We start from the raw sequence: 16,526 nt of genomic DNA, 5'->3' as shown, positions 1-16,526 counted from the left end.
AAACCACTGCAATGTGCATTGATCACCCAGAGGGGAATGTTTTTTGTCAACAAAAGAGGGGTTACTCCAATGTTGATTCCCTGGAAACCTCCGACAGGGAGAGAATGCAGTAGTTTAGGAAACTTAGCATGGTCACCTTTTAACAGGAAGTGTCTGAACAGAGAATCACCAGTTCTTTAAATGCAAGCTGCAAGTGTTTTTTGAAATAACTCAACACATACACCTTATGAAGTTTTAGTGGTTGGGTTTACATACTTTAACACCTGCCTGTTGGCCATGAAAACTTCTGCTAGGGGATTCCAAGTGGACATAGCCATCCTTTTGCCCAGCATGATTACAATGCCCATGATCCCACCGTCATTGTGAACTCTGAAGGTTAATCACATCAATCACAATGTAAACATTACTGTTTGCATTTGAGAGCCCTCTCCTTCCTCTCAAAACAGAGGAAGGTGGAGCGGTGCAGGCCATTCCAAGAGGGGAGAGATGCTGCAGTTCAAAAAAGGTGTGGGGGTTGAAGTGTCAGGGACCACCAATGATATGGTAGCTGGCTCAATCTGTCCAGCACAACACTTTCACGCAGTACTGGCTTTACCCGATTGTCCCAGCTTTTCAGTACCCACCTCCCTACAGGCAACAACTACATTATCAGATCAGGGAAAACCCTTGCTCAAATGTAGGACCATAACCCGTCTGCGGTGGGAAAGACAGGTGCAGCTGCTACAATGCAGGTATGCTACAGAAACACTGGGCACTTTGTTTATGATTATTTATGGTTCGACTGGTTAAGTAATAGTCTGCTCTTTATTTTGTTTGTTTCTTAAAATGAAAGCAGAGCTCTAGGCTCCTTCAGAAAAAAAATAAGTGAGCAGCTACAAATACTGTAGCTGCTGACCTAATATTAGGGCACTTACCTGTCGACAAATCCAGCAGTGTCCCCAACTGAGCCGATTTTTCAATTGGCTCTCAGGTGCTGCAATCTCAGCTAAGGGAAACCGGCAGTGAAGCCTTGTGGATTCACAGCCGGTTCCCCACTGCGCAATGTGAAGAGCACTGTGCTCTGTGAAAGTGCTCGACTTCAGGGGAAAGGGGGGGGCGCAGGACTTCCGGGTGAATTTGCCACGGCCCCTGGAGTTTAAAGCAGTCTCCTAATTCTGGATGAAAACTGCCAGGCCTGCAAACAGGTATATTTTTAAAACAGGTTACAATACTAGTCTGAACAAAGGAGAGTCACACTTTGTGGAAAATTAAGTTTGTTTTTATTGATAAAGTTACTCCTGCATCTTCTCAATGGTTTCCTCCTTGTATTTGCCCTTCTCTTTGCCAACTTGGCGAGACTTGGCCTTGCGTTCCAAGATCTTCTTGCGATCCTTGTCAAGCTTTAGCCTGGTGATAACCACCTAAGTGAAAGGGAATAAGTTACTAAAAACATGAAAACATAACACATTTGCGTACACAGTAGATCATTGGTAAAAATCCTAAACAAATGTTTTTATGGTTTTCCAACCATGTCATTTCTTGGGGGTTTCAGAACGAAACGAAAATGTTTGGAGCACAGACAAAAGTAGCTTACCATTTTATTTAATTTAAAGTCAAGAATAAGCAACAATATGCATCAATCTACAGCAAAAAAACATCTCATCTGATTTGAAACATTAAAAATATATGTATACTCCAAATTTCCCTTCAGTCTCAAAGTGAGAAATTCCTACGAGGAGACAGTTGTAACCGTTGGAAGAGTTCTATTACCTGTGATTCTAGGAACAACTTTTTCCCTCCCCTACAAAACACAGTGACTGCAACCAATCATATGCAATCACTGGGTATTCTGATTTAGAAACCGGTACATACACTGAAATGGATTTTCAGTTGCAGTAACTTGTTGTGGGTATAGAACATGGATTATACAGTTCAACTGAACAGGACCTAATAAGATGCTTGTGATGGTTGCTAGGACACAATATGACATTCTAGTAACCTCTACCCCCACATTGTACGTTACGAAAGAACATGTAGCACAGCCAGAGAGCTGCATCAAGAGACGATTTCCAACCCAGGTGATTGTGCTTTTCTTCAACAGTGTATTGAGGGGATCTATAGACAACTCAAGAAAAAATGTGTGCTTATCCAAATTGATAAAAGGAAACACACACACACACACACACACACACACACACACACACACACACACACACACACACACACACACACACACACACACACACACACACACACACACACACACACACACACACACACACACACACACACACACACACACACACACACACACACACACACACACACACACACACACACACACACACACACACACACACACACACACACACACACACACACACACACACACCTTCTTGAAAATGAAAAACTAAACACAGCGAAATCAGGCTGTTCTATATTTTAGCACAATCTGTACCAAGAGAAAATAAAGCTCCCTGCAAACAGAACATCTATTCTGTGAAATTCAAGCATTTTTATTTGTATCTTTTTTAATTCAGCAAGGCTGTGTAATTTGTTAATGGGTCCTATCAACCACCATGGCAGAGGAACTACTACACTGTGCCAGCAGCAGGGCAGTGATGTCACTGTTTGCAGTTTATTGTATACATTCTCCAGTTCCATACAGACCTGGGGGAAAACGTAGAAGCGTTTGCGCTGTCTTAGCAATGCACCGATTGTAACTGCAATTCTCAGCAGGCTTGAATGCATACCAAGGCTCTTTTCACATCTAGGCGATTTTGGGCGATTTTCTGCTCTAAGTCTCAGCTCTAAAAATGCCCAACAAGACAAATCCTATTCAATTCAATAGCCCCTGTTCACATCTAAGGCCTCATGCACACTGGACGTTTTTACAGCTGCTGTTAGCAGCGTCAGACGTTTTTTTTGCAGCTGCAGAACGCCCATCCATGTTATTCTATGGCCTCATGCACACATAGAGCTTTTAGGAGCTCCAAGTGGCATAGGCGTTTTACAGCTCCAAAAAAAACCCAGGAACTGTGGGTTCAGGAGCTCCAGCGTCAAGCTGCAAAAAACGTCTGACGCTGCTAAAGGCTCCATAAGGCTTCATAACGTTGCTTAACGTGCGTTAAGCCACGTTATACGTTTTTTTTCTTCCTATTTAAAATCAATGGTTCCCTATGGGAGCCTATTGATTTGAATGGAAGTCACACCGCAGGTCGGATCAGGGTGATCCGACTTGCGGTGCGACCTGCACTGTGAGAATCTTGAGGGGGAACTCCACGCCAAAATGGGGAAAAAAACGGCGTGGGGTTCCCCCCCAGGTTCCAAACCAGGCCCTTCGGGGCCTGGTTTGGAACCTGGGGGGGAACCCCACGCCGTCATCTGTGACACAAGGGGCGTGGTCTCCCGATGACGTCATCTGGCGGCCACGCCCCTAATGGCTATATAATAAGCTGCGGAGACCAGAGGCCGGCATAATCGCTGAAGACGTCGTCGGAGGAGGACCGGAGGAAGAAGGACAGCCGACAGCAAAAGAGCAGAAGACCGGAGAGGAGAAGACAAGAAGATTGGACAGCAGAAGGGCGGACAGCAGAAGACCCTCGGAGAGGAGAAGACAAGAAGGGCGGACAGCAGAAGACCCCCGGAGAGGAGAAGACAGCAGAAGACCCCCAGAGAGGAGAAGACAGCAGAAGACCCCCAGAGAGGAGAAGACAAGAAGGGAGGACAGCAAAAGAGCAGAAGACCCTCGGAGAGGAGAAGACAGCAGAAGACCCCCGGAGAGGACAAGAGCCGGATGAAGTTTTTTAATAAATTTTCCAAAACGTCTCCTGTCGTTATTTCCATACACTGCATTTTATGGGGTGAATGAGTAGGGGTACAGTGTACCCCATACCCATTCACATAGGGAGGGGGTCCGGGATCTGGGGGGGCCCCCTTGTTAAAGGGGGCTTCCAGATTCCGATGAGCCCCCTGCCCGTAGACCCCCACAACCACCGGCCAGGGTTGTGGGGATGAGGCCCTTGTCCTCATCAACATGGGGGCAAGGTGCTTTGAGGTGCGGGGTGCAGAGCCCCCCCTGCCCCAAAGCACCCACACCCCCCCCATGTTGAGGGCGTGTGGCCTGGTATGATCCAGGGGGGGTGGGGCCGCTCGCTCGTCCCCTCCCCTTTCCTGGCATGCCGGACTGCATGCTCGGATAAGAGTCTGGTATGGATTTTGGGGGGGACCCCACGCCGTTTTTTCGGCGCGGGGCTACCCTCAAATTCCATACCAGACCCGAAGGGCCTGTTTTGGAACCTGGGGGGGAACCCCACGCCGTTTTTTTCCCCATTTTGGCGTGGAGTTCCCCCTCAAGATTCTCACAGTGCAGGTCGCACCGCAAGTCGGATCACCCTGATCCGACCTGCGGTGCGACTTCCATTCAAATCAATAGGCTCCCATAGGGAACCATTGATTTTGAATGGAGGCAGAAAAAACGCTGCTAACAGCTACTGTGGCCAAACGTGCAATAACGCTAGTAGAAAAAGCTACTGAAAGCACGTTTTTACAGCTGCTGTTTCCCGGCGTTATGTAAACAGCTTTGGAGCACGTTTTTATGACGCCCTGTGTGCATGGAGCCTAAGTGTTCTGTCGCCTTAAGCAAAACACCCGTCACTCAAAGTACATGAGCTTTTTTGTCAGACTACAGACATTTTACCGTTTTTTTTTTTCGTCACTTGTCTACGCACAACGGCTGCACAAAAACACCCGGAAAATTAGCAACGCCTAGATGTGAACAGAGCCTATGTAGGAGCATTTATTATACATTTGTAAACATTGACTATGCCTTTAAAACACAAATTTGAGGAATTAGACTGCATTCACACTGAAGTAGCACGACTTCGGGGGCGACCTGTGAAGTTGCGTGCACAGCGACTTAGGCGCAACTTGCACGGACTTCATATAATGAATGTCTATGCAAGTCGCTCAGAGGATGCCCCGAAGTGGTACAGGACCCTTTTTCTAAGTCGGAGCAACTTGTGTCGCTCCTATTAGAACGGGTCCTGTAGCACTGCATGGACCACGACGGACCGCGACTTGTCAGGCTGACAAGTCGCGGTATTGTGAATGGAGACTTAGGCAACGTACCCTTGCAGTGGAGAACCCTGCACAAGTTAAATGCTTGTTTAATCTAGGGGGGGTGAATGAATAAGGTGTAATACCTCATCCCTCACTCCAGCACCCAAGGGTCTCTTCATCCATGCAATAGGTCCAGGGCTGCTGCCTTCCTAAGGCATTTCAGGCCCTGGTTGCATGCTCACCTCCTCACGTATAATGCACAGTTAATAGTCCCGTATTGCACGTGAAGATGCAGTGGGACCGCCTACAGTCTGGAGCTTGGGCAGAAGAGAAAAGTAAGAAGAGTGCAGAATAGGGTAATACACATTATCCCTGCACCTCTAATTAAGCATTTAACCTTTGCAACACAGCAGGGGTGTCCGTAACAGTGCAGGGATTCCTCTTCTCAGCTGCTGTCTTAAATTGGCACAGCTCTGCCCACACAGCCATGTCATTCATTCAGAGAGCTGTGGATGAACTACATTTCCAGTCTGCCATCATGGCGGACTGACTTTTTATTCTCAATGAAACACAAGTATAGTACCTCAGCAGGGAGCTGGAGGAACAGTCTGCATGAGCCTGGCATTGCACCCACAAACCACTGATCTCCAGTGCGATACTTTGCAGGCTTCTGTGGGAAAACAAATTGCACATTTTTCCCCCTGCAAAAATATATTATATTTTTTTTTATCTTTTAAAAAGGTGAACCTAGCCTTTAAAAGGAGAGATTCCAACTGCTGGTCTATAAAATCCCAGGCGAGCATGCCTTTTACAAGGCTGGTAGTATTCCTTTAAGGGTGGGTCACAGATAGATCCACAGTGGCTACTTAAAACCTTTTAAATTCCACACATTCTCAAGTCCCCCCCACCCCCCACCCAAGGGTTCTTCCCTGCAGGTCTATGCAGCTGTAGGAGCTCGGAAGGACCAAAAGCAGGAGTCAGCAGGCTAATCCTTCCAATGAAAGGTAGTGCATACAGCATCAACAGGGATCGAATCAACCTCTTGTAACTCCAAGGCAATGGCAGGAGTCTAGGGTGCTCTCTCTACCTCCAGCCCCCACCCAAAAAAAATACCTAAGTCAGAAATGGCAACAGAGGCTGATGGCCCTGTTCTAAGACTTTCAGAAGTTTAAAGCTAAGACTCTGCATGAAAAGGCATTGGAGCATGCTAGGAACCTTTGAAGTCAGTATCTTGGGCAAATTTAGAAAAAGTCATGTGTGACTGCAATTGAAGCTCTTGATGACACGGTAGGGCCTCACCTAGTGGAGCTAATCAAGACTCCAATGATAAAAGACCCTTATAAGTCTTCACCCACACAGGGTTGTTTGATTCCAGGCTTTGTTGCTTTTATATGGTACAGATGTCTAGAAACGCCAAAAGCTTCAGATCCAAGTGAATGAAGGTCACTTTCAGGCAGTTCTGGAGTCTTTTTCGTAGGTAACGCCATTTATTTCTATGAAAAGGCTAACTAAAATCTGTCCCACTCCCAACAGTAGTTCTGCAACAGCTGGAGGTCACTAGTTTGACATCCCTGAACTAGAGAGTATGCAGTGACATTTGTAGAGTATTTACCTTTAAAAACAACAAAGGACAATCTCATGTTCATCTTGCTAAAAAGAGATAAAAAAAAATGCATACAACAAAAGATCTGTGCTGCATCGATTTGCAGCTCTGCTGCCGAGCAACTGGGCAGAGCTTGAAGCCAGCTATAGAAACATGATCATCAATGGCTGTTATCCAATGCAGCTTCCAATGATCAAGTCAGACCTGCGATTTACATATAAAACCTAGTCAGCTACTTCCACAATTGTACAGTAACCAACAATAACCAGAGAAAATAGTTGCTGCTAATCTCTGCTACAGATGCTAGTATAGGATACGTCACACTAGCAATCCTATCCCTAGTGAGAACAGCAACAGCATTATACATAATTTATATAGTGTCAACAGTTTGCACAGTGCTTTACAACATTTATTAATTGAGTCAACAAGTTCTATGGTTTCAAACTCGCACTAGGCAAACCAGTATGGTTGAGGCTCCTTTATTGCACCATCATATACAAAGGTTGTGCAGCAAGAGAGAAGGTACCAGAAAAGGCACCATGGTAATTCTGCCACTGACAAGGTGCTGGCAGAAACAGTGCAAAGTGGCCCTAAATTTGCACTGAAATCCTGCCTAGTAAAAGTTTGGTAACAGAAGATGAACACTACTCTGCCATACAGTTGGACTACATCAGGGGTCACCAAACTTTCTTTACAAAAAAGGACCAGTTTAAGGTCCTTCAGTCTTTAGAAGGGCCAGACTGTGGACATTGGGAGTAGAAAATGTCCTGATGGCAGTTGAAGTAAACAATGCATCATTGATATCGGTGGAAGGAATAGTGCCCCAGAGAAATGGTGCCCCATTGTTGATGTCAATGGGAGGAAAAGTGCCCCACAGGTAGGATAAATACATGTAAAGGGCCAAAGTTTGGAGACCACTGGACTACATGATCCCTAACCACTTCAGTGCTTGACCAACAGACCACAATCATACGTGGACCCAAATATATCCCCAGGTCTAAATGAGACAGACAATTACACTACCAAAGTTTCTGGATTAAGTGCGAACAAAGGAAATGGATAAAACACCAACAAAAACAACTCCAGGAAATACATAACCTAGGACCTCACTAACAAAATCACTCACTCGCAAAATATTGATCAATCCCAATTCATGCATACAAGTAGACCACAAAATCTATATCTATAGCAACATAAAGTGACAAGTACCCCAATCACTGAAAAGAAAGGCTTTACCAGAAGCACTGAACATACCTTGCTGGGGTGGATACCAACATGGACAGTGGTGCCGTTAGCTTTTTCACGCTGAACACGTTCAATGTAGATAACGTATTTCTTTCTGTACACCTGGACAACTTTGCCAATTTGCTGGCCCTTGTAGTGTCCACGTACGACCTGCAAATGCAAGGAAGAGTCAATAAAAACCAGGTAAATTAAATATGAAAATATTTAACAGATGAAAGAAGCAGTTCCATCTGTTAATGAGGTGTAGCAGTCACAAAATACAGACACCGCTCCAGTTTAGGTGAGTCTATCTACCTTCCTATTAAAATCCCTTCATACACAGGTATGAAGAAAGTCTCAGAGGAAGGCAAAAGATTAAGCGCACTGTGTCAGTTTTTATTTTACAGATGTCAGAAGTATCCAATGCTTTATACCAATACAAAACAAATGCAATTTAGTTATCTGCAAATTCCAAGGGCTGGAAAATGGAGTTGTAACCATTCTATTTCAGAAAAACAACCGAGCCTTAGTCACTTTTACAGATATATTTTTTTTTCTTTTTTTTTTTAGTCAGAAAAATAAGTTTGATACCAACTAAAATCACTAACTCAACCTAGCTGTGTAAAGTGCTGTAAAAACTTGCCCACTAACCATTTAAATATGTTATAATGTGCTGTTTATACAAATGGTAAAACCAGTTATGTTACTGTGGCATTTGCACATCAGACACCAGAGAAGTTACAAGCAGAACTCCTCTTTCACACATGATTCCTCCCCATACAGAACTGCAGATTAGCGCACGAATGTTGCTGTACCGGTGACTGGTTGAGCTACATGGTGAACCAACCAGTGAATAAAGTTCAGCAATTGCTCTTCGAGAACTCTAGCACACCAAGGCCACTAGGAGTGCGGAGGTGTGACTCTAGTCTCGACTTTACAGATATATTTAACACCTGTAAGCATTTTATACTCTTAGGAATAAAAAAGAAAAATGACAAAGATTTGTGACTGGATAATCCAGCTTGCTGTATTTTTAATACCTCTTCTCAGTACAGTTTGTTTTTTCCAATTTCCAAGCCCTGTTACAATTGCAAACAACCTCACCAGGAAATTCTGTGGCTCCTGTAATTGCGTACCTGTACTTCATCATCCTTGCGGATGGGCATAGAGCGGACATTGTACTTTTGCCTCAACTCCTTGGAGAGGGGAGAGGACATGATCTTTCTACGGACGTGTGAGGGGGCATTGAAGTGCCTCTTGCGGTTCTTGCTTCGGTCAGAAGTAACAAATGGACTGAACTTCATGTTGCCTAAAAAAAGAAACACTTAAGTTAGGTGTATGGTCAAAATGCAATAAACACAGCAAACTGTCACATGCACAGATGAACCTTACAAATTAACGATAAAATATTTTGTAAACACAAAAAAAAAAAAATAACTAATGTGTATAAAGGACATATTTGATAATCAAGAAAAGAACAGATTTGCCAAATTAGAACAGTCTGAACATATGGTTGTACACCATACAACTATTGCAAAACCAAGTCAAGGTTGCATCTTCTGGCTACCTTTTACCAATCCCTGGGGACTATTTACCAAAACTGGAGTGAGCAAAGCCTGGTGCAGCTGTACATGGTAGCCAATCAGCTTCCAACTTCAGCTTGTTCAATTAAGCTTTGACAATAAAACCTGGAATCTGATTGATTTCTACGCAGAGCTGCACCAAATTTTACACTCTCCAGTTTTAGTAAATCAACTCCTGTGCGTTTACAGAGGGGAAAAAAAAGACAAACTGGGCATACAGGACATGCCATCAGAAACCATTTAGGACACAATGTCCGCTTCCTAAACAAATCCACCGGTTCAGTGGCCATGTCTCCTGACTCTCTTTTCCATCACTGTTTAGCATTGTCAGATACCCAAGTCCCTCACCATGCACTGTGGCTATCTTCTGAGCACTATATCAACTGATGAGCCTTGAAGTGATGCAAGTTGCAGGAGATGGAACCACTGCATTTTGGCAGGGGACACCAGCATCCAACACTCCTGGCGGGAGAAGTGCTGAACAGTCTGACAAGTAGTAAGGTAGGCCACTCAGGCTAGCATCTCCCTTCAATTACAGGACACTGCCATTTAGACGGGATGCTGCTGGCAATAATCTATAATACTTGACAGAGAAGAAACTACCTCCATGCATCCTCTGTGTGGAAAAAGGCACAGCCAAACCTATACCCAGTAAAGTTCAATGGTCAGGTGCTGCTGCTGAATGCTGGAGACAACTCATCTAAAGCCCGTACACACGATAAGAGAATCTGTAGGGAAAATTCGTTCGACGACCGATCTGCCCCTTTTCAGATTGTTAGTATGGAGCTTTCGACAGCCAACTCCGACTTTTCAGCTGACAAAATTCCCTGATGTGCAGACTATAAAATTTTTTTCGTCCGTAATACAACATCCGATTTTCGTCTCATTAGTACAGAATTCGACAGAAAAAAAATCTTAAGAGCAAGACCAGGCATGCTCAGAGACCAAAGAACACATACAAAACAATCCAACACATGACATCACTTCTGAAGTAGAATTCTGTCGTACGGGAAAATTCGTATGAAAATAACTTCTTCACTTTCCACATCAGACTAGCATGCCACAAAAAACGGACGACAGATCGTTCGATAATCTGATCGTGTGTACGGGGCTTAAGACTTTAAATAAGATTAGAAATCTGAGTGCTCCCAGTTGGAAAGATAGCGTTTCTGGCAAAACCGGCTACAATGAATTGTCAGGTTTGTATGTGGCTAGAACATGGAGTTTTGCTGTGTACAGATGCAGTTTATTCACATCTCAATGCAGCAGAATACTCTCGCCCTCATCTGTATGAGGACTTAGGCCCCTTTAACACAAAAGGTCCAAATCAGATTTATCTGTCAGTTTTTCAGGCAGACCTGATCATCAGAAGGTCCATTCACCCCTATGGACTGGCAGGTGTAAACGGCTGGAAGTAAACAAGACTCCATTGTCCATTTAGATCTAAGACCTGACTGCTATCCAATCCACCTAGAGGGAGGATGACAGATACCGTTCTGTGTCTGTACACCCAACTATGACTGATCTGATAAAAAAACAAAAAAACAAATGAGAACGGAACTGTCCTTGTCGGTCTAGGTGGACATAATAGCAGTCGGGTCTAAATGGACAATGGAATCCGTTTACTTCTAGCCATCCATAGAATACAACAGGCTGTGTCTGCCAGAAAACGGAGTGGACACAGACCTGTCATCCACCTGCTCTGATCAGCAGACAGATCCTCTGCTAATGTAAAAGGAGCCTGCCCTGTGTAAAAGTGGCCTTAGGGAGCTAACAGGCTCTGCAATGTAAAATATTAAGACTTCTTAATCACATACATCTTCAAAACAGTTGGTAAGCTGCCACATAACAGTTTAGCCCTTGTTCAGGGGGGGGGGGGGGTGGTATGCCTGGTAGCACTAGGGTCACTAGTTTGAATCTAAACCACGTCACTTCCTGCCTGGAGTTTGCATGTTCTCCCTGTGCTCGTCTCCTCCAGGTATTCCGATTTCCTCCCTCACTCCAAAGAATGTCTGGTAGATTATATGGCTTCTGTCTAAAATGGCCCATGTATGTGAATGTATGAAAGAGTTAGGGACCTTAAAGCGGTAGTATACTCCGCTTTTTAACTTTTACCCACAGGTAAGCCTATAAGGCTTTACAGGTATGCCTATAATGGTTTAGGAGATATTCACCCTTCATGCATTTGCTGGCACCAGCAGTGCATGCGCTCTGAAGGTCCAGCTCCTTGCCGGGAAGTGAACTCCTGTGCGCACGCGCAAAAGTGACGTCATGGCTCCGGCCACTAAGCGCCGGAGCCGCCGAACCCGGAATAGACGCCAAGGGAACACTCCAGCCCCCTTAGTGGTGTAGGGGCTTAGTTCTAAGGTATTTCATAATGTGCTAGTATGAGATGCATACTAGCACACTATGCCATTGTCTTGCAGGGGTTTTTTTGTGTACAGGGATACTACCGCTTTAAAGAGAAGTTCCAGCCCCCCCACAAAAAAAATGTAATTTACAAATACTGCAGCTGCTGACTTATTAGGACACTTACCTGTCCTGGAATCCAGCGATGTCGGCACCCCAGCTGATGTTTCCATCGGCTCTCAGGTGCTGCTGCTGCCATTGCCTGTAAGGGAAACTAGCAGTGAAGCATTGTGGCTTCACAGCTAGTTCCCTACTGTGCAAAGCATGCTGCGCTTTGTACATGGCCCAGTGGCGGTGGAAGGAGGCCGAACTTCCAGAGGACCTTGCCAGGTCTCCTGGAAATGGGCATTGGTACCTGTCAAAAAGAAGCACCCCCCACTGCCCCCAAAAAGGTGCCAAATGTGGCATCAAAAGGGGGGAGGGAGTAGATAAGCAGAGCTTCACCTTTTGAGTGGAACTCTAAACTGTAAGCTTCTTGAGGGCAGGGACTGATGTGAATGTGCCATTATGTAAAGCGCTGCGTAAATAGATGGCCCTATACAAGTTACCTATAATAAAGAAGCTCCAATCAAACTGACTGCAGGACACTGGAAATGTCAGACCAAGCAGATCTGTGTCCGTCAGTGGAATTGTACATGAATATACTCCAGTGCTGTATTCTAACAACATGTAGGGTTGCCACCCCATCCCTTTAGACCAGGGCACACATTAATTACACAGGTTCTGAGTAAGATGGTAATCAAACTCACTTAGTGCCAGGTTCACAATTCAGCAATGTCAGACATTGCATGTGATTCACACCGCACTGCTCTGCAAATCACAGATGTCTGTGCGATGCAAATTCAGCCATAGAGATTGTATGGCTGATTTGCATCGCATCTGGATCAAAGTCGCACAGGACCCTTTTTTGGCCCATGCCAGAATCGGATCGCACGGGTGTTCACAAAATGTCCAAATTGACAGTTTGCACTGCAATATGCCAACTGATCTGAGGGTGTCGTTAACCTTGTATTGACACCCCAAGCGATTGGCAAATTACACTGTGAACTGCCTGCGAGTTGAGTGCGATGCAGGAATCTGTAGTAGATTCACAGGGTTTCCGCATCGCATATGTGTGAACCGGCACTGAGTGCCTTATATTAGGCTCAGAACCTGTGTTAAAGCGGAGTTCCACCCGAAAATGAAAGTTCGTTCCATCTTCTTGCTCCAGGTCACCTGAAAAACAAATGGATAATAGCAATTTTCTTTTTCTTTTTTACTTACCTTGTTTAGAAGAAAATATACTCACCTTACTTCCTCTTCCTCCCCTCGGCGGCCACGGCGATTCGTCACTTCCTGGAATGCAATGATTCCTGGGAGCTGAAAGTCATCGCTCCCAGGAATCAATGTCAAAAGTCATACCTTGCTAAACAGCTTCTGGGCATGCCCAGAAGCTGTGCAGGGATGACGCTGCGGCACCGAAAGTGACGGCGGGGCCGGCGCAGTGCATCGTGGGACCGAAGAGGACACAGAAGAGGATCGCACTGGCTTCAGCTGCCCACACCTGAGATGGCAGCGCTGGACAATACATTTTCAAGGTAAGTATTTCTTCTAAAAAGGTAAGTGCAACCCGGGACAGATCAGAGGCTATCCATTGTGGAATGTACTAGCCCTGACTGTCCCGGGGGTATTTTTATTATTTTTAGGTGGAACTCCGCTTTAATATGTGCCCTGGTTGAAAGGGATGATGTGGCAACCCTAACACAGATTGCTTTAGATGTCATCTGTCACAACATAAACAGATCAGTTTTACCAGAAAACATCCAGGTGACAGAGTGCCATCACATACGCGATGCGGGAATCGTGCAAATCCACTGCGGGTTCCCACATCGCACACGACTCGCAGGCAGTTCACACTGCCGAAAGCGAATCGCTGGAGGTGTCGATGCAAAGTAAACGACACCCCCAGATCAGTTCACATATCACAGTGCGAACTGTCAGTTTGGACATGAATCGGATCACATAGGTGTGAACCCCAATGCGATCCAATTCTGGTGAGGAACAAAAAGGGTCCCGTGCGACTTTGCTCTGAATGCGATGCAAATTCAGCTTTACAATCTGTATAGATGAATTCACAACACACAGACATTGCATGTGCTTTGCAGAGCACTACGCTTTGAATCACATGCGATTTCTAACATCGCAGAAGTGCAAAGCGGCACAGAAGCTCAGAAACACTACAAGCTTCCAATCATCTAGAAATATTCGTACACGTCCTACGATCAGATGGCTTTAAAATTAATCATTCCTAAAGTGTGTTGTGGCTGTATGAGGAGACACCACATGCAAACCTCTACCTCCCAATAGAGTCCTAAAGGCAGAAGCCCTCAGCCCTGTGTCCAGGAGCCCTACCGGTGGGCCGATTGTCAGCTCTGCAGTACAAAGGACACGGCCCCCCGTATCACTGACAGACAACTCACACCGGCTAGGACACAAGGCGCCCTCCAGCAGCCTCCACGTCCCGGTGGATCCTCTAATACAGGAATGAGAGCCCTCCGCTCATTCTCTAGGCGCTGTATGCCCATAGCCTCGCCAATATCTTCCCTGACAACATTTCCGAGGGCCCCTCTATCCATTACCACAGAAATAACACGTGAGCACAGGCTAGTGAGAGAGGATGACAACGGATTATATTCCATACTGGCCCCGGAGATCCTTACCAAGCCGCACAGTCCACTATGGCCGCCGGAAAAGAGAACTAGCAGCGACTTCCGCTCACATTAGTGGCCTCAACACTTCCCGCGAGATGACGGAGCGGAGACTGGGCGAGCGGATAACACGTAGAGACACCCAGTGGCGCCATGCGGAATTACATGTTGCATTACAAATGCCAAGCGCTGGTAGAAGTGCTATTTAACTAATATGACACTTGTTTACGAGTTATTATCAGTATTTTTTTTTTTTGCTAGAAACATTATATATACATTGCTCAAAAACATGAAAGGAACACTCTGAAAACACAGCAGATCTCAATGGCATACCTCCCAACGTTTTGAGATGGGAACCAGGGACACCTATGATCAAAAGTATGCAGGTATAAGACACACCCACTTTCACGGCCCCTTAACCACTTAAGCCCCGGAAGATTTTACCCCCTTCCTGACCAGGGCCTATTTCGGCACTGCGTGACTTTAACGGACAATTGCACGGTCGTGCAACGCTGTACCTAAACGAATTTGACGTCCTTTTTTTCCCCACAAACAGAGCTTTCTTTTGGTGGTATTTGATCACCAGTGCGATTTTTTGATCATGCGCTATAAACAAAAAAAGACACAATTTTGCAAAAATAACAATATTTTCACATTTTTTTATATGAAATTCCCCCCCAAAAAATGTAAAAATCAAAATTTTCTAACATTTTCGGCCAATTTGTTTTATGCTACATATGTTTGGTAAAAAAAAAAAATTGCAAAAAGCGTATTTTGATTGGTTTGCGCAAAAGTTATCGCGTTTACTAACAAAGGGAAAGATTTTTGTCATTTTTGGTGGGGTTTTTTTAACGAGTAATGGCGGCGATCTGCGATTTTTTTTGAGGGACTGCGACATTGCGGCGGGCAGATCGGACCCTTGACTGACATTTTTGACACTTTTGGGGGTACCAGTGACATTACTGCAGTAATCAGTGCTATAAATATGCACTGTTACTGCAAAAATGACACTGGCAGGGAAGGGGTTAACTGTATTGGAGAGGGAGGGGTTAAGTGTGTCCTAGGGGTGTGTTTCTAACTGTGATGGTACATGTCTACTATTGTAAAAACAGAGATCAACAGAGATCTCCATTTTTACACAGGGGAGAATGACAGGCGGCTTGTTTACATCAGCCGCCTCCCTTTCTCCCTCTCTACCGACGATCGCAGTGTGACCGGCGGACATCGGGTCTGCCGGTCACACGCACTGACTTGTCTGTGAACGAGCCGGGGTGGGCGCGGGCCTCAGATGGCGCGCGCTCGCCCGCTATTGGCTCACAAACCGGTGACAGGCTAGTGACGTATATATACGTCACTTTGCCTGGCCGGGGCTGACCGCCGCAGTATATCTACTTGCGGCGCTCGGTAAGTGGTTAAAGCGGAGTTCCACCTAAAAAAAAAAAATGACATAAAAATACCCCCGGGACAGTCAGGACTAGTGCATTCCACAATGGATAGCCTCTGAACTGTCCCGGGTTGCACTTATCTTTTAGAAGAAATACTTACCTTGAAAATTTCTTCTCCAGCGCTGCCATCTCAGGTGTGGGCAGCTTGAAGCCAGAGCTTCCTCTTCTGCGTCCTCTTCCGTCTTCTTCGGTCCCACGATGCACTGCGCCGGCCCCGCCGTCACTTCCGGGTCTGCAGCGTCATCCCTGCACAGCTTCTGGGCATGCCCAGAAGCTGTTTAGCAAGGTATGACGGCGCCTGCACCGGAACTGACGTTGGGGCCGGTGCAGGCGCATTGATTCCTGGGAGCGATGACGTTCAGCTCCCAGGAATCATTGCAAGCCAGGAAGTGACGACGGGCAATGGCCGCCGAGGGGAGGAAGAGGAAGTAAGGTAAGTATATTTTCTTCTAATCCAAGGTAAGTAAAAATAAAAAAAAATGCAATTATCCATTTCTTTTAAGGTGACCCCGGGCATGAAGATGAACAGAAGAGT

The 16,526-nt window shown here is 45.5% G+C and overlaps 1 protein-coding gene across 1 annotated transcript; it reads right to left on the bottom strand.

Annotated features, from left to right (window-relative positions):
- Window positions 1-1,236: 1,236 nt before the first annotated feature.
- Window positions 1,237-14,671, bottom strand: RPL26L1 (ribosomal protein L26 like 1). The gene is made up of 4 exons (XM_082256904.1): window positions 14,559-14,671; window positions 9,004-9,176; window positions 7,898-8,038; window positions 1,237-1,400 (listed from the first exon to the last, which is right to left on the bottom strand). The coding sequence occupies exons 2-4, from the start codon at window positions 9,169-9,171 to the stop codon at window positions 1,272-1,274; spliced, it is 438 nt and encodes a 145-aa protein (XP_082113030.1). The 5' UTR covers window positions 9,172-9,176; window positions 14,559-14,671; the 3' UTR covers window positions 1,237-1,271.
- Window positions 14,672-16,526: the final 1,855 nt, after the last annotated feature.

This window comes from Pelophylax lessonae, assembly GCF_965119305.1.
Source record: "Pelophylax lessonae genome assembly, chromosome: 4".
NCBI lineage: Eukaryota > Metazoa > Chordata > Amphibia > Anura > Ranidae > Pelophylax > Pelophylax lessonae.
The sequence above is the reverse complement of the archived record's forward strand: the minus strand, read 5'-3'. Positions and strand labels throughout refer to the sequence as shown.